Source organism: Tetrao urogallus (assembly GCF_951394365.1).
Source record: "Tetrao urogallus genome assembly, chromosome: 11".
NCBI lineage: Eukaryota > Metazoa > Chordata > Aves > Galliformes > Phasianidae > Tetrao > Tetrao urogallus.
Window position 1 is genome coordinate 19,622,559 of NC_136824.1, and position 24,181 is coordinate 19,646,739.

The 24,181-nt window shown below is 47.6% G+C and overlaps 1 protein-coding gene across 1 annotated transcript in view; it reads left to right on the plus strand.

Annotated features, from left to right (window-relative positions):
• Positions 1-6,857: 6,857 nt before the first annotated feature.
• Positions 6,858-24,181, plus strand: part of ALPK3 (alpha kinase 3) — a gene marked incomplete at both ends in the record, with an annotated part of 29,226 nt that continues 11,902 nt past the window's right edge. Inside the window, 3 exons of the mRNA XM_079540822.1 lie at positions 6,858-7,084; positions 15,929-15,967; positions 19,133-19,254. Of these exons, the coding sequence (XP_079396948.1) occupies positions 6,858-7,084; positions 15,929-15,967; positions 19,133-19,254 (388 nt within the window). The remainder of the gene's footprint in view (positions 7,085-15,928; positions 15,968-19,132; positions 19,255-24,181) is intronic.

Sequence of the window (24,181 nt, forward strand, 5' to 3'; positions counted from 1 at the left end):
CGTGCCCGCGGGTGTCCATAACGCGGCCCGATGGCGGCCTCAGCCCTGTCCCCACGGCTGTTCCGAGCGCTGCCCCCGTGCTGTCGCTACCTCATCTCCCCAAGGGTCATTGCTCCATGCCCGCGGCTGTCCTCACGATCACCTCCGTGGCTGTCCTCACCTCATTCCCACAGCCATCCTCACCCCCGTGCTCGTAAGCATCCTCACCGCTATCTCCATGGGTGTCCTCACCCCATCCCTGCGCGTGTCCTCATTCTCATACCCACAGGAGTCCTGACCGGTGTCCCTGTGGGTGCCCCCACACATCCCCACGACCACCCTTGCTCTCATGCCCATCCCCACAGCCACCCCCCTCCCCATCCCCACAGCCACCCTCCTCCCCATCCCTTCCCTTCATTCCTCACCTTCAGCCTCATCGCTCACCTCTGTCAACAGGGCTGAAGCTCCAAGGCTCATGGTGGAGCCCCAGCTGTGTTGCCCCCTTTCCTTTAGCTGGGAGAAGTAAGGTGAGCCCCAGCCCGAGGTAATGACAACCTGTCAGGCTGCTTCCGCTGCGAAATCCCCTGCCAGCTGGGCCAGGCATCACGAGGGCTGCAGGGGAAGTGGCTCATGGCCAGCCCGCCCCAAGGTTGCACAAGCCCCTGTGGGATGGCAGAAGGGTGACAGCTGGGGACAGCCTGCTCTCACAGCCCAGCTGCTGGAGCAGCACCATAAGCTCTGAGCAGGCCCTAACTGCATGCTCCGAGTCATTTGATTTTCTACTCAAAGCCCAAACTTAACCTTTGTGGTATGAACGAGAAGTGTGAAATCATTCCCCTGGTTCCTGAAATCTCCCTCACCGGATGCGGAAATGGGTCTGAGGATTCATTAATAAGGCAGCCAATTGATTTAGGAGTTAATTTCAGAGAGGTCTTCTGGGACCAGAACACTTGTGCCTGTCGGATTTCTATCGCAAACAGTCCTTTATGCCAGGATGAGAGATCCTTTGAGCCTTTCTGGAGCTACAGCTTAATGAAATGAATTACGCTCGCGCGCAGGCTGTGATTTTAGAAACAACACAGCAGTGAATGTGAGGTTCATTATCGCTGCTCTGTGACTTCCATCTGCAGAGCACAAAAGGCAGAGTATCCTCTGCCACCAGCATCTCAGATGAGGCTGCAAGTGTGTCTGAGCAAATGAAACGATAAGAGTTCCCCAGCATAAATTTAATTTTGCTATGTGGCTCTATGGCACATCCACACCGGGGCTAGCTGCCCTTCCTTGTAGAAGGAATGATGGTGTTGGAGCAGGTACCCAAGGGACAAGGAAGACGATGTGAGATCTGCAGTGGCCTATATAAGAACAGACTCACTGAACACATACTTACGACCTTTCAAAAGAGCAGACCAAGGGGAAAGGAGCAGAGGTCACAGCTGGTGGTCCACACAACTGGGAATGGAGAGAGCAGATGGTGAAGAAGGAGTGACCATAATTCCCAAAGAACCTTACATTACTCTCTGAAGTGAGCAGGCAGGGAACATGACACAAAACTGATAGGGCTGAAGCAGGTCTGGGCTTAGGATCAGCAGGGACAAATTTCCACTATTGTCTCTCCTTCCTCACGTACTGCAGTTACCTTCAGCATTGGCACGAAAGGATGCAGACAGCTCCAGATGGCAAAGAGAAGCAGTAACGGCTGAGAGAAAAGGAATGGGCAGGAGATATGCAATGGTGCAGGGGGAACCACCTCCATATGCTTCCCCAGGCAAGGGACACTGCTGAGTCACGCCACAGGGCTGGCAGAACTCAGCAGTGCTTAGTCCCCACTCCCCAGTGCTTTTCTCTTACAAGTGATGAGGGTGCAGACTGTAGAAAAAGCAGAAACCAACACAGCTGATGGAGGATGGAGGAAGGATCATTTTCTCTGTGCAGAATGGGACAGTCATGCTCTGCTCCTGCAAAGGTGGCAATCTTTCACATGGCATTTGTGAGCAGAGGGGATTTGGGAAGAGGATACTCAGCACAGTCACAGGTCCCTTCCTTCTGCCCACCTCCCCAGCTGTCTCTAACAACACACAGACCCAGCACAGAATTCAGAGACCGTCCAGCCAAGCATTTTGAAATATAGTCCTACATCCATAAATAAACATATTAATAGATTGCAAATGAAAGTCCTGTCTGAACGTTTTCCACATCATTCTGTCACATCTGTGATGTTGAGTGATATAAATGTAGTGCAGGTAGATAATAAAAATGATCATTAAATTAACCCCAACACTTTCCAGAAGCTAAGGATGATACTTCTGCTTGATGCAGCATCTTTTCAATCAGCTATAGTCTGCTGCATTTCCATTATGTACCTTGTCAAAAGTCTGCTGTGCTTGTCCTCAGATCAATACAAGCTCTTCTACATGAACATGTGGCCAAGAGTATATTTTGTTTTGTTTTTTCTGCATGCCAGTGGTGTTTACTTGTTGACATTGCATTGGAGAGCAGGAAGAAGCTTGTTGTTTAGAAAGGGAGGGACTTGCATTTATGTATGCAGGATGGGAAAAGGAAGGGTTGTGTGAGAGGAGTGAGAAAACATCTGTGACTTGCTGTGAATCAGTGCTGGATTTGCAGGCAGAGGACGAAAGCTTTGCTAACAAGGATTGAAGCCTTGTGGCTGACTGGCTTAGACTTCAAAAACAAAATGGTGAGAGAGCAAGTTTCCAAATGCAGACAGAAGCAGAAGGCACTGTCACTCTGCAAACAGACGTGCTGTAAAAGAAAGCTCTGTCTCAGCAGGATAACTAGGCACAAGAACCAACTGAGAGCCTGAAAGGTCAGAAAAAAAGATGTTCACCATGTGTCTGAGGGAAGGCTCAAACACTACAGCAGGATTCACCCAATTGCGCTTGAGCTGGTAGGTGCTAAGCCTGCTCTTGCCATCCAGTTTTCCCTACAGTAGTGGGGAGAGGAGCAGAACCACAATGTGAATGGGGTACGAAAGGAACCTCTGGAAATCTCTAGTTCAGACACCCAGTCCAGGCAGGATCTGAACCAGTTGCTCAGCTGCTTGTCCCATCCACATGAGGTAGTAAGCTGAAGAATACAAGATGTAAGGGGTCCATAACATCGCTTGGTTATGCTAACTCAAAAGAGGTCGCAAATAGCATCACTTAGTTTAACCTTTTGCTAACTCAGGGGAAATTTATTGCTTAGTCTAACCTTTTTTTCAGCCCAGGAATATTCTAAAAAGGGAGCCCTCTCCAGACAGTAGAAGAGGGGCCCCTAAGAGAGCAATGAAAAAAGGGAAGATAGCAGAATAGGGTATTGCTGAGGCATGCAGGGCATGAGAAGACCCCAGAACTGGGACAAAGGTCGGAAAGAAGTGGCGAGGGAGACGTCTGACTTCATCCCAAACGACCACCGAATGGGGAGGAAGACGTGGAGCCTTCATCCAATGGAAGCTACTGCGCATGCCCTCGGGAGGGGGAACAGTATGTAAATGAATTCCCGGAAAAGTAATGAATATGTCAGTGAGTCTTGGGTAATACTACTGAATATGTATGTCTTGGCTAATAAATGTAGCGAGACTCCACTCTCTGGTGTGCAAGCTAGGAGGAGTGATCCCCCTTGCACCCGGTGTGTGGCGCAGTGCTGAAATAAAGACGTACCTGCTCTTTTAACCTTACATGGGTTAGAGTTTGATTCCGCAAATCACACATGTAGCGATCTCCACAGACGGAGATTGCCCACCTCCTGGTCTCTGTTGCACTGTTTGATCTCCCTGACAGGGCATTTTTTTCTCTCCTGACATCTGATCTGAATTTTCCTCACTGCAACTCGTCTTTGTTGCCTGTTACTCTGTGCCTCTGGGACGTGCTGGCTCTGTCTTGCTTGCACCCAGTGAGGTATTGAACACAGCAAGAAGGTCTCTATTTAGTCCTGTTATAAAGATTAAAGGTAGTTCTCCCAGCATCTCCTTTTATGTCAGGTATGCCACAACGGGTCTCCCAGCATCCTGCCTCTCATACAGGGCAACGGCACAAGGCGTGAGATTGGAGCATGCACACAATGGGTATCCTTTTGTAGCTTGGAGGCTTCTTAAAGCAAAGCTAATATGTTTGTCCTGAGGAAGCCTCAACAAATTTTTCTTCCACTGATTTCTCCTGTTTTTGTTTTTTTTTTTCCAACTTCTGCTGACACACAATGAGTGGAATCAGCTTAATGAAAAGAGGCATGAGCAAGCATCTCTGTTTTACTAACTTCACGCACAGCCCCTGGTATTATTTTGAAAGACACTCTTTCCCTGTCCCTCAGAGTGTATAACTCTGTGGGAAGTACTGAGGTGGGACCTTCAGTCTCTGAGACAGTCCTCCCCATATTTCCTAGTAGCAAATCCAGAGGTTCTATGAGTTCCATCTTTGCATTTGCCAAGACCAAGTATCCTCTCTGATGTCCCAGTTTCAGCTATTTGCTTGCTTGACAGTACAATCATCTGTGATAGTGACCTGCAAAAAGCAAATAAATTCCAATACCTACACATGAAATGATGTAGGACCCCTTTCAAAACACTGTCCTGAGATCTGAGCTAAGGTAAGCATTTCTATGGGACTTGAGTGGAAGAGCAGCAGGTCTGATCAGGATGCTGTCAAGCAACCGGATGCATCCAAAGCTGGATTGCTTTGGACTAGTATAACTTTTGCAAGCATGAAAACCTAAGTTGTCAATCCATTATACACTGACTCTGACAGGCCAGCAGGATCCAAGAAGTTTTGTATGAAAGTAGAACAGACTTGGGGTCCTGGCTTTCAGTTTAGTGCTGTCTACCAAGCCCCACTCTGTTGGACTGCATTCTGGATTCCCCACAGCCACTGTGTCCCTTTGCAACCTTCTCCCCAGCCTCATGCTCCACAGATTTCACTGACTTTCCTTCTACATGGGCTTGGGATTCTGCTGAGTTTGACAGCTTTCTTGGTGGACATCAGGTTCTGCTCATACAAATCTCCCCTTCCACTTGGTTTCCAAGGTTTGGTACACCCGTGACAACTAGTAGCTGAGGTCTGGGCTGAGTTGTATCAGTTTGTATCTGCACGTCTGTGTTGTGGCCTTGTGCCCTGGTGTCTCCCAGCACTTTCACTGTTTTCTAGGTCTTTTCTGGGGCTCATGGCTGATTTAGGCCTGTTTACTTCTCTCTTTCTCATGCCACGCACACCAGTGCTGTATTTGTATCGCAGACCTCTGGAGCAATAAGTCATCCATGGCATTCCAGCACAGGGCTACAGAGCAGGATCTCTTCAGCCCCAAGCAACCAGTCAGGAGCCTGGTTCCTCTCAGGGTTGTCACAGGGCAGCCACCTATCTCATGGACTGGAGGTGGCACCAAGTAAGCAGAGAGGTAGGAGACTCCTTATGGGATGCAAGGGAGAAATATACAGGCTCTGTGCAAAACTTTGTATGGGATGCCTAGGGAGGAACCAAAGGCTGGGGAAGGGAGATATCAGGATTGTCTGAGAAGGGACAAGTGTAGGAAAACACAGGGTAGTAAGAGGATAAAAGGGGATGGCTGCACCTAATCAGTGTGGTCATGCCGCAGCAGTGCAGTGTAGCCTAGGTTCTAATTAAACACCATTTCTAACCATGTGGTTTGGTAAGAAGCCCTCTGTTCTGTGTGGATGTGTGCAGCCACCACCTGCCTTGCTGCTTGCTGTCACAGTCATTCTCTCTTCTCCTCAGGCAGGGATCAGCACAAAGTCCCGTTGTTTGCCCGCTTGGGAGCTCTCTAGCACAGTCTCATCTCTTTTGCAGTAACACCTGCTGTTGTTTTCTTCTTGCAGACTGCAGGCATACAGCCGTGGGCAGGCAGCCGATCCACAGCGAGGCTGCTCAATCCATCAGTCCTGCACGGAGCAATGCGGTGTCTCTGGCGATGTGCCTGCGGCATGCGATACAACAGCTTGACAGCAAGATGAAGGTGGAACATGAGGAAATTCGATTCTATTATGGGTTATGTTTTCATCTGGTATTAAATCATTCTCGGTAATCTTTTGTGACTGTGCCCACCTCTCACAGCCAGCCCTGTTTTGTGCTGTCCTCTTCAGGGAGAACGAGTAACTGCCAGCACAGGGCTTTTCCTTGGGAATCCCAGAGAAAAACAGCCGCCAAGGGGGGAAACTGGGCTGTTCAGCCTGGAGAAGGCTCTAAGGAAACCCTGGAGTGGCCTGTCACTAAAGTATCCAAAGGGGCTGCAAGAAAGGAGGAGACAGACTGTTTATCAGGGTCTGTTGTGACAGGATGAGTGGAAGTGGTTTCAAAGTAGGAGAGGGCAGATTGAGGTTGGATATAAGAAGTTTTTGACACTAAGGGCAGCGGGGCAGTGGCACAGGGTGCCCAGAGAGGTGGTGGTGCCCCGTCCCTGCAGACACTCAGCGCCAGGCTGTAGCCGCTGAGCATCTGATGTGCTGTGGGAGCGCCGGTGCACTGCAGGGAGTTGGACCAGATGACGTTTAAAGGTCCCTTCCAACTCAAACGATCACTCCTGTGATCCTGATAAATGCTCCTGGGGCTGACCCTGGGATGTGACTGCTGCAACGGTGCTGATAATGCTGCAGGCAAAGCACTAACGCTGCACCTCAGGGGCAGCAGGGAATGTTACAGCCCATCTCGAGAGAACTTCATTGAGCCCCGAATCCCCGATGTGCCCCTGGAGGACATCACGAAGCAAACCTGCTTCGGCCTCGTTATGCTCTGACAGCCGCCAAGCAGGCAGGGCCGGGCCGAGCCCACCTCCCCGCTGCCCCTGGGGCTCTGTGCCGCGGGGAGGAGGCCCCCGGGCCCGGGCGGCGTCACGGCCCCCGCCGCCGAGTGACAGCGGCATGTGCGGGGCGGCTATAAATGCCGGCGGTGATTGACAGGGCCGGCAGCGGCGCGGCGGGCAGGGGCAGCCGCAGCCCGGCCGCCGCCATGGGCTCGCCGCGCCGGGCCCTCAGCGACTCGTACGCGGGCAACGGGCGGACGTCGCCGCCCCAGCGGCGGGGCAGCGTGGAGGAGGCGGAAAGCGCGGCCTGGGCCTCGCGGCCCGACCGGCGCAGCTATCTGCTCAGCATCCGGCCCCAGAACAGGTGAGGCGGGGCGGCGGACCGGGGGGCGGCGGACCGGGGGGCGGCGGTGCGAGCCGGCGGCGCCCCGCGCCGAGCGGGCAGCGGCGAGGACGGGGCGGGCATCGGAGGGCGGTGGGGAATGCTGAGCGGGGCGCGGCGGCCGCCCAGCCGTCTGGCAGCGGGGCTCCGTCCTCGCCGGAGGCGAGCGCTGCGCAGCGGTAGAAGTGACGTCCGCTGGCCGCCGGGCGCCTTTCCGGGCCTTAAAGGCGGGCCGGAGCGGGAGGACGCGCTCTCGAGGCGGCCTGGTGCTTGGCAGGGGGGCCGGCTCCTTGCTTCCCTGAGGAAGGACGGTATTTCTGTGGCTGTTGCCGGGGCAGACGCTGTCAGCGTCGTTCATCTTTTTATAACAGCGCTGAGCTGACTGTCTTGCTGCGAAATCCTGACAGACACGAGCTTCTGTCTTCTTTTTTTTTTTTTTTATCCTCGATATCCTCGAGTTAAACTTGCCCTCAGGGTACTGCCCTGCCCTTCCTGCCCTTTCCCTACAATGAAGCCGCCTGTGTTATCTACACCAGACGCTGAGCAAGGGGCCCGCTGTGCGAGTGCCTTATCTTATTGCCAAAAAGGTATTTCTACAATGTAGATACGGGCTGAGCAGTGACGAGAACTACATTCCTGGGTTAGAAATGGCCTGAGGCGGGCGGTCTGGGGTAGCAATGAGGCTTTGTTCTCTGGGGGAAGGTATGATAAACATGCTGTCAGCTCTGAGGTTGAGGTTAGTGAATATAAGGCAACATGCCAGGGAAGGCAAAGGTGTTGGCTATAGCGTTAGTTGTTCAAAAGAAAGCTTTTAAATTACTTTGAATTCTCTAGGAGTGCTCTTCAACCTGTAAGCCCTTGAAACGAGCATGCCTCTTTCCTTATTGATGAGTTATAAATAATCCATTTCCAGCGTGTCAAGGGTTGAGGCCTGAAAGAAGCTGAGATTTGTGAAAATAAATACGGCACCAGAAGAGAGAAACGTGCTGCCTGGAGGTCAGATGTTAAAGCTGTGCAGTGCCAAAGTTAAGTTGCCTTAGTTCAGTTGCTTTGTGCTTCTGTCGTAGTGTGTGATCTGACTGCAGTCTGGCTGCATACCATGGCATCATCAGCACCAAGAATGCAGATACAGCACTCACAGCCAATCTGTGACCTCAGACTGTGCTTAGTGGTGCAAAGGAAAACTCTAATTGAGTCCAGTACTTCTGTTCTAGGTATCACAGATAGCGAATCTTTAATAAATAAGATGGTGAGGTTTTTTGGTTGCCTAGAGCTTGACTTCCTATTTCCCCCACTCCCCAAGTACGTTCAAATCACAGCTTTAACTTGTTTAGCCATGAAAGAGGCTCCATCAGTCCTCAAGTAGTACTTCCAGTGTTCTCAGCTGACCTCCCCAGGTGGCAGAAGTTTTGCTCAAGGCCACTGCAAAAGATGCACAGTATTGTGAAGCAGTGAGCCTGGCATCCTCTGGATGTGTGACTTCTGCATCTCAAGCACAGTGACTCCAGCCCACATCTGCTAAGCTCCAAGCTCTAAACACCTTGAACTTGCCACGCAAGCACTGTGTGTTGTCTGCACTCCTGTTTCATGGGTAGGAGTCTTACGCATTTGCAGACAAAGTGATGCTGTATTGCATTGCTTAAATTGGCAGTGAATTCATTTTCCACAAGTCCTACAACGCCCTTTTCAACCCATTCAAATGCTTGGTTATCAGCGTATAACAAGGTGATTTCATTTTGCTCTTTAACTTCAGTGGCTGCCCCTTCTGTTGTAAGAGAGATTTGCTAAATAGCGAAACTCACCTTTCCCTGTATTCAGGGCATCTTTCAGGTTCTCTAAGGAACAAGTGAGATAAAAATCCTGTTCCCTGCACTGCCTTGAGTGCAGATTTGAGAGAAGATATGTGGAAACAAACAGTAAAATTGCATTGCTGTCTATGATGCAGGGCAAAGGTTTGAATGAAGTGGGGCTTTTTGTCCTGTAATTAAATAATGTATCATAACACTTCTGGAAAGTGGATGAGTGGAATGGTGTAGCAAGGAGACTTTCAGAAAGCAATTAAGAGTTTAATTAAATCCAGAAACATCTGGAGAGCTTGCCTGGGAGAACTGGAAAAGCAAGATGAGTGATGTGTGTACAGGCAGATAACGTTCAGCAGTTTTCTTTAATGCAGAGGTACTTGAATTCGGTGGCTTTGAAGCTGGCAAGCATGGGGCAAGTGTTATAGACACAGAACTGCAGAGGGAGGCTGTTGTGGTGGTTAGAAAGCAAAAATGGGTATTCTAATCCAAAGGAAGTGTGGTGTTTATTTTTTTTTTTTTTCTCAGGTTTATCTATTGCTGTGTCTCTGTATGTATTTGTAGAGTGTTTAGCTGATTACTTGCCTGCTCTCTTCTCTCTTTCTCAAAGGAAAGGACTAGAAGGAGTAGTGACGTGACAAATACCTTCATGAGGGGATATCCTCATGGAAAGAAACTGAGGTTAGGAACACTTCTGGGACAACTCGTGGAGAAATTTCAGCTGTATGCATGCACTAATGAACGGTGTAGAGAACATGGATGGTCTTTCTTGATTTCCCTGAGCCTGCAGCAGGAAGGGGATGTTGTGCAAATTGAAGGATACTAATTTGGAAACTGGGATGTGCTTTTTCCATTTCTTACATTAGAGAAATTTGTTGAGGGTAGTTCTACAAAGGCCAGAGACTGGGGGTGTTGAAAATGGCCATGTATTCATAAAGTCATAGAATATCCTGAATTGGAAAGGACCCGCAAGGAGTGTCAGCTCCACCTCCTGTCTCCACACAGCACCTCCCAAACCCTATGGCTGAGAGCAGTGTTCCAAGGCTCCCTGAGCTCAGCAGCTTGGGGCAGAGCCTTTCCCTAGCCCCACCTGACCCTCCAGCTGCTCCTTGTGTGTTTTGCTCTCTAGAGCCTTCGCCATCTTTATAGCTTTGGATGCTCTCTGATAGCTTTATGTTGTTATACTGCAGTGCCCAAAAAAGCGTGCAGTGCTGGATGTGAGGCCAAACCAGAGCAGAGCGGGCCAATACCTCCTATTGACCTGGTGCACCACAGGGTAAAGAACGTCATCCCTTTATCAGACAGAGTATTTGGGATATTTACTTTCTATGCACTTGGGAACTGTTCTTTAGGAAGAGGCTTTCCCTTTCTGTAAGAACAAACTGACTTTGGAGAATGTCTTATACCTTAGGATACAATTGTTTGTAAAAAGAAACGGAAGATGCTTCATTTGAGTTCGAGGCCTTCTCTTCTGTTGGAAGCGATCAGTACCTCTCACCTAATGCAGATGTCTGCTTCTAGGTCTTGTTAATGCATTGCCTCCTTGCTTAAATATCTTTCCGCTGTCATAGCTTCTTCGTGTGCAGATATTTATAGAGCATGGTGACATTGCCACCGATCTTTTCTTGGACGGCTTTTTCTGGTTGTGGTGGCAGCTGAGCTCAGGAGAGTGCCTTGCCATGATTTTTCTGTGCATCTGGCTTTTCTGGCTGGGAGCAGTTCCCAGTCTTGTATCACTTGCTTTGCACTTTATATCAAGTGAAGGTGAAAAGGTCTGTTGCTGTAATAATGAGCTGTAAACTCAAGGATGCTTAGTTCCCGAAAAGCATGGCTACTTTCTTATTTCAGAGGAGTTCTCTCCTCAGCATTGAGCATCTGTAACTTCTTGTAGCACCTTGCTTTTTTCAGTAACCAGTGTAAATCCAGTAAACCAGTGTAAACCAGTAAGGTACCAGCTGTAGCATCTGAGGGAATTCAGTGCATCTGTCTTGTCTGACAGATTTTGAAAGGAGGCACATCCAGTGCCTACTTGAAAGACAAAGGCAAAAGCATTGAAGGGCTGATCTCCTCACTGTAGGCTCTCTAGGGTAGAGATGTTTGTTTTTCCTGTGGGTATACCTATATGAGCAACAATGCCTGTTTGAGCAGGGCTCCTTGTCGGTAGTGACACTATGAATAATAATCCCAAGCTGCATTTTTTTTTTTTTTTTTTTCAACCCTTTCTACAGCATCCAGTTGATATCTGCTGAAAGTCAAGTAGAGGTGAACTAATAATCCAGGGTGGAAGATCGGGACATGGAGCTGGACAAACAGTGCCCTTCAAGAGCAGTGTTAAAATATCACGTTTCATTGTGTAATGGGGAGTAGTGTGGTTTCCTTAAGAACAGAGGCAGTTTCCAGGAGATAGAATTAAAATGTGCTCCATCTTCCTCCTGCCTCAAGGCAAGGAAGCTCTTGGATGAATGAAGCTGTTCTCTCCCACTGACTGTGCCTCACATCCTGCAGCATCTGCTGGTCCCAAAGAGGGAAGTTAGAAGAGCAGTTACAAAAAACCTCTACTTTCACGTTGTTTCTTTTCCAACTCACAGTCACAGAAATCTACACACAATGACTTATCAGAGAAATGTCAGCTTAGCTGGGTGTCTTGTCCAACACTCGTTTTGCTCTTTGTCCTTCCACATTCCTTGTTGTCTTTCAACTAGTACTAGTTAATGTGGACAATAGAGGCAGTTATACTTGGGAGTTAAAGTGCAAGATCTGAATCATTCTGAGTGTTACTGTGGTTGATGGAGGAGCATGCAACATAGTTTGTTTTCCACTTTCTGTTGTGTTGGCATCTAGCTCTGAATTGTTGCATGCAAGTCCTTCTTCATTTAAGCTCAAAATGAGTTACCTGCAGAAAAATACCATACTTCTTTAGCCTAGCAACAATTTACTCTGTGACCTTGACAAGTAGAGACTCAATAGATCTATTTTCCAGTCAGTAAAATAACAATGTGCAGCTCCATGGTGCTCGCAGCTACTTTATCGCCAGGTTGCTGATAATTACTGCTGCAGTACGTGAAACACAAACTTTTTCCGTGTGTGCATGGAGTGTTTGATAAGAAGCGGGACACGTGGCAGGGAAGAGGCCTTAAGCATAACCATGTGGACGTGAAGGCTTTGTTGCTGGCTTTGAAAAATGTGAAATGAGTGGCTACCAACAGCTAAGAAAGCGCTCTGAGTGGCTTGTGTTTTTCTCAAGGCAGTATTAACCTTAGAGGCAGAGAAGTTCATATGGAATGTTATACTTAGAAGCCCGCGTGTGCAAAACAAGCCCAATAATAGCATGGGGTAGAGTGGCAGCAGGAGGGAGTATCTGCACGGGACTTTTGGAGCAGTCCTTCTGCCCTAGGCTTGTTCTGCTCTCCTCTTCTTGGGTTCTTCTGGGGAGTTTTTCTGCACTGCTATTGCCATTGCAGCATAACTTGGAGGTCTCAGACTTGGTGTCATTGATGCATTTCTCTGTTTACTTGCTGCTCTGGACAGCTAGCGCAGCTCAATCTTCGTGCTGTGGAAAAGCACTGAAATATATTAATGACTGTTGCAGCTCAAGGAGATCCATGCAGTCGGACATGTGAGGAAGGAGCCAATGCAAAGCATATTCCATCTTCTAAGCTCCTGTCAACTTCCATGTGGAACCCACAGCTGGAAGGAGAATGATTTCTCTATCTGGGAGTGAAGAAATAAAGGGGAATTTCAAACAGTGACTACATGAAAGGGATTAGAAACAATGCAGGATTTAAAATCTATGTTTTTAAAGCAATTAACTTCTCAGTCCCAGTGGGGTGATGAACCAGCCTAGGCCATCAGCTTGAGCGATATTTTTAGTGATTAAGGAGTGAATGGTGTTGAGAGTTCTGCCTCCTGCCCTTGCAGCACGACTGAAGTTTGGCAAGTGCATGAAAAATGGGGAAGACCGTCTTCATTTCCAAAGGAAATTACAAGTAGTTGAAGGGCTAAAACCTTTAAGAAGATGAAAAATGTTGAAAGCATCTGATGAAATGGAATTTAAAGAAGAGCTGAGGCAGGTAGAAGCCACATGGAAGAACAACAGAGGGGTGTAATTCTCATGGGTCAGTGCAACAGCAGTTAATAACCAGACCTGTATTTTCAGGGCTAGCTTTCAACAAGCTGTCCCTCACTTCATAGATGAGATGCCTGCAGAGGATTTCTTCCCACTGGGGTTGGAGGTGCGTGGAGCAGACCTCTCTAGCCTAAGCATGCAGAATCCCCTTTCTCCTGTACATTTAGCCCTTGATTTGCCCGCTTTAGATGTGCAAGGATAAAGTAAGCTGCTGCCTACATCCACCAACCCCTGAGCTTGCTCAGAGGATACACATCCGCTGTAGATGCTGCAGATTTAATTAGCAGAATCCCATACTGTGTACACTAACAAGTCTCTGGAGAGCTGAGGATATGGACGCTCCAATCCCAAGGCGTATCAGACTAGGCGTGCTGGGGCATCTGTCGTGCCTTGTGCAGGAGTTCCACATTTCCAAGCTAATAGGTTTGGTTTAGAGTCTGATGTAGTTATGCTGGTGCAGCTCTGTGTGGGTATGCTGTAAACTTAATTAAAATGAAGTGAAATGCCAGCTGCCTGCAGGCAGGGCTGTTGTAGCTACGGCTTTCAGAATTTGATCTTACTCTCTCTGGGCTTAAATCTCTGGTTTGTTTAAAACAACTTCCTTCGTTCCTTAGCATATTGAGGTTAAACTTTAGTTAACACATGCTTTTTTTCTTTGATACTAAGACGGCTCCTCAAGAGATCCGCAGTCCAATGTTGAGTGTAATGTTTTGGGGCATGCAGTGAATAGAGCCTGGGCTGCATGCTCAGCGCTGGGAATTAAAACTGCTAACTGTGTTCACCACTTGATCGCATATGTGAGCACAAGGGGTTGGGGCACAGGCACCCTTCATTCTGGCTTCAGTCTTTTGTGTGATTAAGAGACAAGACACGTCCCCATCCATCTCAGGCAAATAAAGCATGTTTAAAACATTGTTCTGCCTGTGCTTGCACTCTCCAGTGGGCATTTTAGGATCTTCCCTTCCGGATCCTCAAGCGATGCCTGTGTCCTTTATATTCCTGGAGGTCACAAGGAGACGGTTTCCTTTGTAATGAGATGTAACATTCTCTTTTACTGTTGAAGAAGCTGGGAATTGGGCCTATGTATGCCCATGAATTGGGTACAGAGTGGGGTTGTGGTGTGAGGTGACCTGTTACTAGTAGGATGGTTGCGGGTGGTAGGATGCTTGATCCCACTGGCAGCAAGCAGCGCAAGTGGAATTGCTGCTCCCCTAAGCTGTCGGGATGTCTGGGGGCAGTGAGGGTGTGCTGGTCAGTAAAGCAGATCATATAAAGGCAGATCTGGCTTGGGGCTTAAAGAAATATCTTAGATGCTGGGGCTCAGCTGGGAAGCCAAAAGTGCTGTTCCTTGGACTTCCCCCATGAACCAGCTCAGTGCTTGCAAAATGGATTGGGTAGCTGACCATCAGCCTTTTTTGGCTGCTATGCGATCCTTTTCCGGCTGGGTAGCTCCCCATCAGCAGCAGTGTTGGCAATAGGGAGGGATCAAAATCATGTGGCTGGGGGTGGAGAGAGTGAAGCTGCTGCCAAAAGAGCAAGTGCCACCCCATGTTTTTGGGCCTAGAGCTGCTCCTGAGCAGCTGTCTCGGACTTCTACCTAATCTGTCTTTGCAGAACTACTTCTTCAATTCTTATCTCTGTGGGTGTGGAAGAGAAGTGCTACAGGTGGAAGTGCTGCGGGGCCGGCAGTAGCAGTTTTTAGAGACCCTCTATAGTCACTTCTAGGGTGAGATTCTGTGTCATGCTGATGTCTGTGTGACTGGGACTTGCACAGAGCTAGGAGGAGGTCATTTAGTAGAAGACCTGAAGATTTATGCCTTTCTTAGTTCTGCATCTCCTCCTGCAGCAGCATCATAAAGCACTAAAGTTTGATTGTTCAGTAGTGTTCCTCAGGCTGAGAAGGTTTGATCCATCTGCATGTACCAGTATTGGAGTGTGACTTCTGACATCCAACGGATGACTTGCCTGTGCTGCAGTCACCTCTGAGGCTGTATGGTGGGGTTGCAGTGTACATAACAATCCTACTGGGTCACACTGGGCTTGCGTGCTGCTGGCTAGATGGTAGCTACTTAGTTGGACTTCTGATTCCCATGTTGATGAGCTCAGGGCAGGCTGATGAACCTCTCCTGACTGCTAAGGGTCCTACTGCCCTGCAGGAGCTGCTGTCACGAAATGGCAGCGTGGTGGATGTGGGTCCCTGAAGGTGCTCCTCTGGGGCTGCTGCTGGTAAGTAGGTCATCCAGGTTTCTCATGTAGGATTTGTATTTGATTTTTATTCCCTGAAATGGTTAATGCTACACCAGAGCGTTTCTGCAGAGGAAAATAAACTGTAGATGCCTGCAAATTCCAGGTGGTGGTTTTTTTTGTTTTTGTTTTTTTTTTTTCCCTAATCCCAGTGATTTGGCTGGCAAACTGGAAAGCAGCATATAATGACCATAGCGTTTTCAGTTTTTCAAAAAAGCTGGTATCTCTGTCCTGAGAAAAATAGAGGCAACAATCTGAGGCCACCTTCTTGCCAGCAGAGACATGGGCATGCAGTGAGCTGTACTCTCAAGTACCATTTAACCAAGTAGCTTCCCAGTGGAGTTGCCTGCTTTGAGCGCAGCGCTGTGGACGGTGCATGGAAGGCTCAGGTGCTGCTTCTTGGAAACCTACTTGTATAAATATCCTTGCACTTATTCTCTGCAGTTAACGACTGTTTCATTTTTACAGCCTTTGACTTCAATTTACAATATAACTTGCTCATCCTGGCAGTCAGCCTGAGTAAGGCAGCTGTACCTTCTTTTAATAGGACCTGTGACCTGTGCAAAACAACTCACATTAATATCTCTCTGTAACAGTTTATTTCAGCTCCTTTTCATGCTTCTTTATCTAATGTTTTTTATGCTGTTTTTTGCTTAGCTTATCAAGCAGCAGATTCTCTCTCTCCAGTTTAGGAAGGTAAAACTACATTGCATTAAACTTCTCTGACCAAACACTTTGCTGAATCTGACTGCATCTGATTAATCTGTAATGCTCAGGTACTAATTAAAGAGAGCCCTGGGGTGATCTAACAAACTTATTCTGCATGGTTGTGTTCCTAATGCTTGCCTGAACTGCAGACAGCAAAGTGAATGTTCATTGTAATTCCTGTGTTAAGGTGCAAGAAATGTTCACCTTTTGTGGCCAAAGGATGGGTGTACAGTTTGTTCAGCTGCTAAGTGATATTAAAGTGAGACTTCCATACAGAGACATTAAAAATTAGATGTGCCCTGACGCTTTCAAAGAAGAAATTTTTCTCCTTTCCCACCATCCTTTGCTTTACCATAAAGATCCTCCTTCGTTTGGACTCTACCACAATGTGCACTTGAACGGTTGGACCTTGCCTTTGGCAGAAGTCAGTGGGCATTACCGATTTGCTGCAGGAGCACGTAGAGGATTGATGGTGGAAGGAGAAGCCTCTCCTGAACACTTTGGTTGCCATGGGATTGTTAACCAAAATGTCAGGAAAAGCAAATTGCGATGAAGAAAAAGCAAATCGCTTCTCAAATCTCCTTTTCCTGCACACTGCTTTTGTATGGAAATCCCTCTTTAATTTTAAAAGGCTACTGAATTGCTGGTGTCCTCTTCCTGGTCCTTAGGGCTTTTTGTGCAACAAAGATGCACCTTCAGGAAGGCCCGGAGGAAGAGCGGCTGCTGCCTTGTATCAGATTTCTTGAATGCTCAGAATTACTGGTTTAGAAACCAATTTGAATTGGACAAGTCTCATTGCAGCTGGAATGAGTCAGCTGAGAGCCCCACAGTGCTGCAGCCTCTAAAACCTGCCTGTGACTAATACAATGGTTTCTTTGAAAGATTAAAGAGACTTTCCAGGGCTCACTGCCAAGTGTGCATTGAGCAAGTCTCGTCATATTCATCTGCCGTGCCTGTGGAGTCCTCAGCTCCTGGTGCTGCTGCTTTCCTGGAGCATTCAGTAGCCTTTGCGGTGTTTCTCCTGGCCCTGGGATTTGCACTGAAAGGACCAGGCTTACTCCCAGCACTGCAGTGATGTGGTGCTGGGATTAAACTTGGTCCCGAGTGTCACTATGTGTGTGCACATCACTTTATTTTTGAAGATGCTGAACTTGTTGTTCACTTGCTGGGTTATGAAATGGTCATTGATGCTTGGGGAGTTGTGACTTCACTGTGTGGATCTGTAAGGCATTTACTGGTCTAGGACTGACAAAAGGTGCATCAGAACCTCACCAGCAACTGCCAGCATTGGATTTTCTGCCTTGCTCTTTGGAAATGGGAGTTTTGTTGTCTCCCTGGTTTGGCGTATGGAAAGGTTTCTCTGCTTTGGCAGCTTTTGGTATCTACAGCCCCTTCCTGGCCGTGTGGCTGGGGAGAGGGGTCCTTTGCCAGGACCAATCTCCTGGGGACCACTGATTTCCACAGGAAGGAGCCCAAGCCGTGGCATCTACTTTTTAACTTCTGACCCTCAGCTGCTTGGCTACAGCTCATAACCCTTGTTCAATAGATAAGTCGAGTTTGCGACAGCCCCACCTTCCATCCTCTTCCCTTCCCCGATGCCATGCATCTGGCAGCTGGGTGAGGCTCATGCTGCCCCCCAGCCCTTTGTCACTCAGGGATCCATCTCCCTGCATCTCTCATAAGCTGAGGCTGATGGGAAGCCGGAGTGGAAACTGTAGCACTGCAGCCCCCAGGTAAGTTTTTTGGATGGATGAAAGAAACAATTGCTGTGGCTGGAGCTCTTCAGGTGCCTTCAGCCGTGTGTGCGGTTCAATCCTTGCTGCGGTGCCTGACCTTGCTGGCTTCATGCTAAGCACGTGGATTTGGGTATTTGTATTTCCTTGAACCGGAGTGCTTCCTCAGCAGGTAGAGCATGAGTAGCAGCAGTGTCAGCATCCTGCCTGTGAGCTGGGGGCTGCTTGTGAGGCTGGCGTCCTCCTCACAGCCGTCAGCACACGCTGAGAGCCCTTCTGCTCGTAGTGGCGCTGTGTCAGGAGTGGTCTGGGGGTTTGTTCCACCTCTTGCATGACTCTAGAGTGTTTAAGGAATGTGTCTTCCACTGCTGAAAGTGTTTTAGCAGAGCTGCTAGCTACCAGTTCCACTGCAATACTTGCTGTTTCTCCTAAGGTCCTGGCACTTGAGACCTTGGGATCCTCTCTCCCAGTGTAAACATGTAGTGTTTTAATTGCAGAGGAGAAAATGAAAGAAGAAATTCTTCCCTTCCAAGAGCGCCAGAGCACTATCCAAATGAAGATTGAAGTTGGAATTAAATCCTTTTTTTTTTTTTTTTTTTAATTTTTTTTTTTTTTTAAATCCTTTTTTTTTAAAAAAAAAAAAAAAAAAAAAAAGAGAGACCCGATCTTGCAGGGCCTGTCTTGGTGATACTCCAACCGGGTTGGCAGTACTGTATGCTGATTTAGTGCTATCCTCAAATGGCATCTAAGTACCTGGAGACTCTAAGATCAATTTTTATGAGATTTGTAGATGGCACTGGCTGTTTGGATGGTCCTGGCTGTTTGGATCTTGCAGCCTGAACTTGGGGGTCAGTGCATGGACTCATGGAGTGTGTACTGTGAGTGCCTACTGCAGCAGTGAGAGGTGAAGCACTCCTCATGTAATTCCTGAGCACAGGAAGATGCAAGCCAGGCTCAAGGGCCATATGCTTACGAGCCATATCCGATTCACACTTGGCCTGGAACTGCAATGTGAAATCTTCACAAATAAAATCTCAGTGAAGGGAATAACAGTGGCAGTACCAGGAGAGTGAAGCTACTTTGTTAGTGTCATGGTTTGAGCCTGCTGGCTGATCAAAGACAAGTTCAGATGTGATACAGAACTAAAATTATTCTTGACATGCATTACCCTAATAGCTTCATAGACAAAGGAGATGTGTCCCAAATGACACTTTAAATTGACAGAATCATCTCAGGAATGAAAAAACAGTCAAATACTATGACTCTTGGTGAAAAACCTGTTGTAGCGATGATGGGCGGTAAGGAGGGCACGTCTAACAAGAACACAGCACAGACAGGCTTCTGAGATGAGATAGGAAGGGAACCCTTTGATTTCTTTCTAGTACTTTGATCTCTAAGAAATGCTTCTTGAATCTTCCAGGAGCACCTTCTGCGCAATCATTTCCCAGCTGACGGAAGAAACCCAGCCACTATTTGAAACCACTATCAAATCTCGTTCTGTGTCCGAAGACTCTGATGCTAAATTCACGTGCATAGTGACAGGTAACAGTGTCTTCAGTGAATAACCTGGTCCTGTCTCACTTGCTAGACTTGTGCTAGTTGAAGACTAGAGTAAGCAATAACAAGGCAACACGTAACAAGTCCAATGTTGTCATACTGACAAGTAAAGATTCAGCAATTGCATGACAATGTCAGCTTTAATTTGATGGGGGAATCAATGGAAAACATTTGACACTGTAAACAAGCGAAGGCCTAACCAAACATCTCAAGCAGTGCAGATTGAAGACCAGGAAATGGAATATGATAATTACTGCTTGGGCAAGTGATACTTTATTATCCTGGTCTGTGCTTCTCTAATCCTGGATTTCACACCTCAGGAATGAAGAAGACTGTTACACTGGAGCCAACTTTAGCTCTCACTGTTGGCTGTAAATTTGCATCAGTGATAAACGTGTATCTGTCAGTATCTGAAATAGAGACCAGTTTCTGCCCAGTGAGCTAAAAATCTAACCCTGAGCAGGAAGGATTTAGGTCAAGGGATATAGAGGGAGATGGAGGAGGCTGAAAGATAGAGTTAGTGCTGAGGTGTGGCGAAGAGGCATGGCAAAGCACTGATGTAAAGGCAAGCAACTCTTTTGCTGGTGAGCTTTTGCCTCTTAAATACAAGGATGTTAAAACTTTGCTCTCTTCTTTTTTCTTTTCTTTTTTTTTTTTTTTTTTTTTTTTTTCATAGTAGTTATCTGTTTACAGATAATACAAGGAAGGATCAGCAGTTGTGTAAGTTTCTTATACTGGCAGCTTACTCAGTGAGACTAACTGAAAAACCTTGTTACCTCTCTAATGAGGAGAGTACCTCCAATAAGCCTCATAATCTCAAGTACCAAGACTTGCCTAAGATTGAGGGAATCCAGTTTGCTGTTATAAAGATGCTGCAAATAAGCTGTATGCAACGAAGGACGTACTGAACCCCTTTTCTGAAATCCTCCTGCTTTGAATTCTTGGCTCTTCTCATATGATTCACTTGTTTTACAGGTCTGGCTCTCTGAACTTGCAGGGCTACAGGTGGTACATTGGCTTCATTGATGATTAACTTTAGCAGGCGGCTTCCTGCTCCTGTGGTAAAACTGGGCTGCTAGAGTTGCCTCCAAGCCGTGCTCTTCATTAGGGCTTTCCTGGTTGAATTTATTAAAAAGGAAAAGCTTTACATATTGTGCAGTGGCATGTAACTCATCATTTTGCAAGCAGAGAGTGTCAGAGGTCAAAAAATGAGTGATGTTTGGATATGTTATAAGATCTTGAGTAATAGCAGATGCCCTTCTCTCCTCCTCAACTGAAAGTGTCATAGTGGTGCGAGCCCAGAGTGTGACTGCTTTGTGTGGAGGCATGCAAAAGCACTGCTTTCTTTCAGAATTTCTTTTACAGTGCCTAGTTCTGGCTTAACTCTTCCCCAGATGCACCGCGGGGTGGACAATTCCTTCGAAAAGACCCCTTCTCTTCCAAAGTCCAGATGATACCATCAGCTCTACATAAGTGGGCCACGTCCATGTCCTTTCCAGCGTCTCCTGGAAAAAAATGAGAAACTGCTCACTGTGCAGGAGACATGCTGCCAAGGAATGCCTCTGCTTGTACCTATCAAAGTTTATCTGGAGACAGATATGTTCTCTATCCAGTTTGTGGCCATTCCTGGCTGTTCGTAGGCAGAAGGCTGCCTTCCAGCTTTGGATGACCCGTTGGTGCTGGGTGGCACGATGTGATGTCGTATACAAAGTCGAAAAATCGATGCTGGTGTCACTTCTGATAAAGTGAAAGAAAGCATCAAGTGAGCATCTTCAGCATGCAGCCATTTTCACACTTAGTGAGCTAGACTGGAGGATATCTTTGTGCATTTAAATTAATAGACTCCTCCCAAAATTAGGAATTTTCGTAGAAAAGCCCTTAAACAACCCAGACCTCCTGTGCCACGTGGTCAGTCTGAATGCCTTGCATGTGGTCCTGTGGCCTGTTCTAGCAGCTGAGGATTTCTCTGGGGCACTGAGTACGAAGTGCAGAGAAAAGTCCACTGGTGGTCTGATCTGGTGTTCACATATCTCCCCCTTGTTATGATGTTCATATTCAAGAGGGAGATAGTGCAGGGAGAAGGGAAGTGACAGTTGCATCCCTGGCCAGTGGCTGGTGTGATACCAGCTCAGTCCTGCTGCTGTGATTGGAGTGCAGGGACACTTTGGATCATAGCCTTACAGAAGGCAAAGGGCTGACAGTAAGTTACTCTTGCTGTTGCTCTCAAGCCCCATATGCATTTACATGACCTACAATGACATTTTTTCTTGCTGCTTCTTAACTGATAATGAATTCCAGTGCAGACCCTTATCTGTGAATACCAGAGGCTCACTGGTCTTTCCTAGGAAGGCAGCACAATGCAAATATTTGAAGAGCCAGCCTCTGAAATGTTCTGGGAGCCAGCAGGAAAGAAAGTAAGTCTGAGGCAGGCTTCCTGATGCTTTCAGGTAGCTGCACAATCCCTGCTTTTCTCCTGTTTTCTGGTTCTCCAGCTTTGTTCTGCTGCTGCTGGAGTCCCTAGCACATCTTATTTGATTGTTTTGGGTCAAATCGTGCATCAGTGATGACATGTTTTCATTTTTAGGCAAAACTAGTTCAGCCTTTATTCTCTGAGAATGAAGAAAACAGCGAGACATGATTTTGTTGTGTGATTTCTCACAAAGGAGAGGAGCACTCAGCTTCTTTGCACCAAGTTGTTTCTTTGGTGGGCCTGACTGGATTTCAAGACCTCAGGGGTCTCATCCTTCAGAGCCTCTCCTGTGAGGAGTTATAGGGCTCTCTACAGAGAGTATCCCTTATTGAAGGTGCTATAAGCATTTTACAGCTTTTCAGCTGTCTCTGTGTAGTGTTGGCTTGGGAGGGGAGATGCAGGCTGATGAATCACAGGAGTTTGGATGAGGGGGCATGGGTCTATGAGTGCTTGCTGTGATTTTCAAGGAGTGAGGCTCACTCTGGGAGGTGGTGAGTGTATCTAGCCAGGACTATTACATCAGTACCAGGTATTACCAGTTCACAGGCAGTTTTGTTCAGCAGCGTTTTTGCCCTCCTTAGGAAGGGACCAACAAGAATCATTGAGAGTGACTCCTGGCTCCACACAGGACCACCAGCAATTCAAACAATCTCTCTGAGAATGCTTGAATAGAGACAGTGAATTGCTTGCATGGAGATTGTGTGGGGAGACGCAGAGGCTGTGGCTTTGGGGATGGGGCAGGTGTTGAGCAGGGAGGTAGAAGATGGCAAGGTTTGGGGCAGTCAGGAGAGAGGAATGATGAGTGAGTGTCACTTTCAGGCTGGTGGCATGGAGAGATGCTGCCTTGCTGAGTGTCTGGCCCTTCTGTCAGCATTACTGAGTCCATAGGCGGAAGGGATCAGATCTCGCCATGCATTTTCCTCCCAAAACTGCCTAAAGCCCCCAGATGGCTTGTGTAGAGAAGCAATGGAAAATCAAAGAGATTGTGTGAAGATGTTTCCAAACTCTTTTCACTTTACCAAGCTTCAGAAGCTCAACTTCCCAATTTTCTGCCCCGTAAAATGACAGCTGAGATTGCTATAAACACCTTATCCGGGTGATTTTGAGCCCCTGATGCAAATGTTTTTGGATGAGTTCACGAAAGCTTCTCAGGCTTCAATAGCTTCGGGGAGGGAAAAAAAAAAAAAAAAAAAAAAAAAAAGTATTTAATCTAAACTTGGTAATTTTTCAATTAAAAACCTGGGCTTAGAAGGTCTCCTGCACCATGCAGTGCTTGGCTGTTGTGGTAGAACAGTGCTGCTGGAAGATGCATTTCCCAGCGGCTTTTGTTGATGCTGAAGATGCCTGGGGAATGCGGCAGGAGCCTGTCCTCCTCCACAGGAATGTATGTCTGTAAAAGTGAGGTGCTTGCTGGTTAAATGCAGGAGACCAGCTGCCAGCAAATCCCTCTCTGCACCAGCTGCAAGGGGGCTGCAGCAGGGACAGGCTTAGGAAAGGTGAGAGCTTGATTTTATGAATGGCTGCTCTGTTCTGAAATGGGCTATTTGCAGCCACCACCACTTGTCTGAGGGGGAGCAGGTATATAAATGCAACAAGCCAGAGAGATTTCAGGCTTAATAAGAAAAAAAGCCTTTTGTCAAGGCACTGAGCAGCTGTAGGAATTATAGCTCTTTGCAGCAGATGTCAGCTGGGCATTGGCATCAGATGCAGAGGCCACGGGGGGACATTGCAGGGTTTCTTGGAAGTGGTATGCTTGCATTTCCCAGAATGAAGTACTGTGATGGCTCACAGAATGTTCACAGAATATTAGGAAAACCTACCTGCCAGCTAGCTGTACTAATAGCTGAGGGGCCTTTGAAAGTCTCGTGTGCAGACAGCCTGAGGAAGGGTAGGACTGCTCTGAATGAAGTGTGAGCTGTACATGAAAACTGTTTTGTTCCTTGTCCCTGGAGCAGTAGAAAATCACTGTGCGCTCATTTGGCTCGGGGTCCTGCTGCCATGTGTAGTCAGTAGCTAATATGTGTGGAAAATACAAGCAGCAGGGCCAGTCTCTGGTGATCCCCTTGCTGGAGTACTCTTTTATCTCCCTTTGGCTAGGGGAGGAGGTTCAACATTTGCTGCTTTAGCTCCTGGTCAAAGGCATTACATATCAGCCAGCACCAGAGATGATTCCTATTGATGAGTCTTCACTCATGCTGTTTTACTCCTGCTGTGGGACCTTCTTTACAGAGACAGATGTATGCTGGGCTTGGACATTGCTGTAGGCTCCTGGCACTTCAGACTGATGCAAGCAGGTGGCTCCTGGAGACTTTCAATTAAAAATTTTGATTGCCAGCCCTGAAATCAGTGGGCTAGCAATTGGGAAGTGTCTTGGGTAGGCTGTTGGTGTCCTGTCCCTGCCCACTCCATACATCGTAGCCATTGGAGCTGGGCATTCTGTGT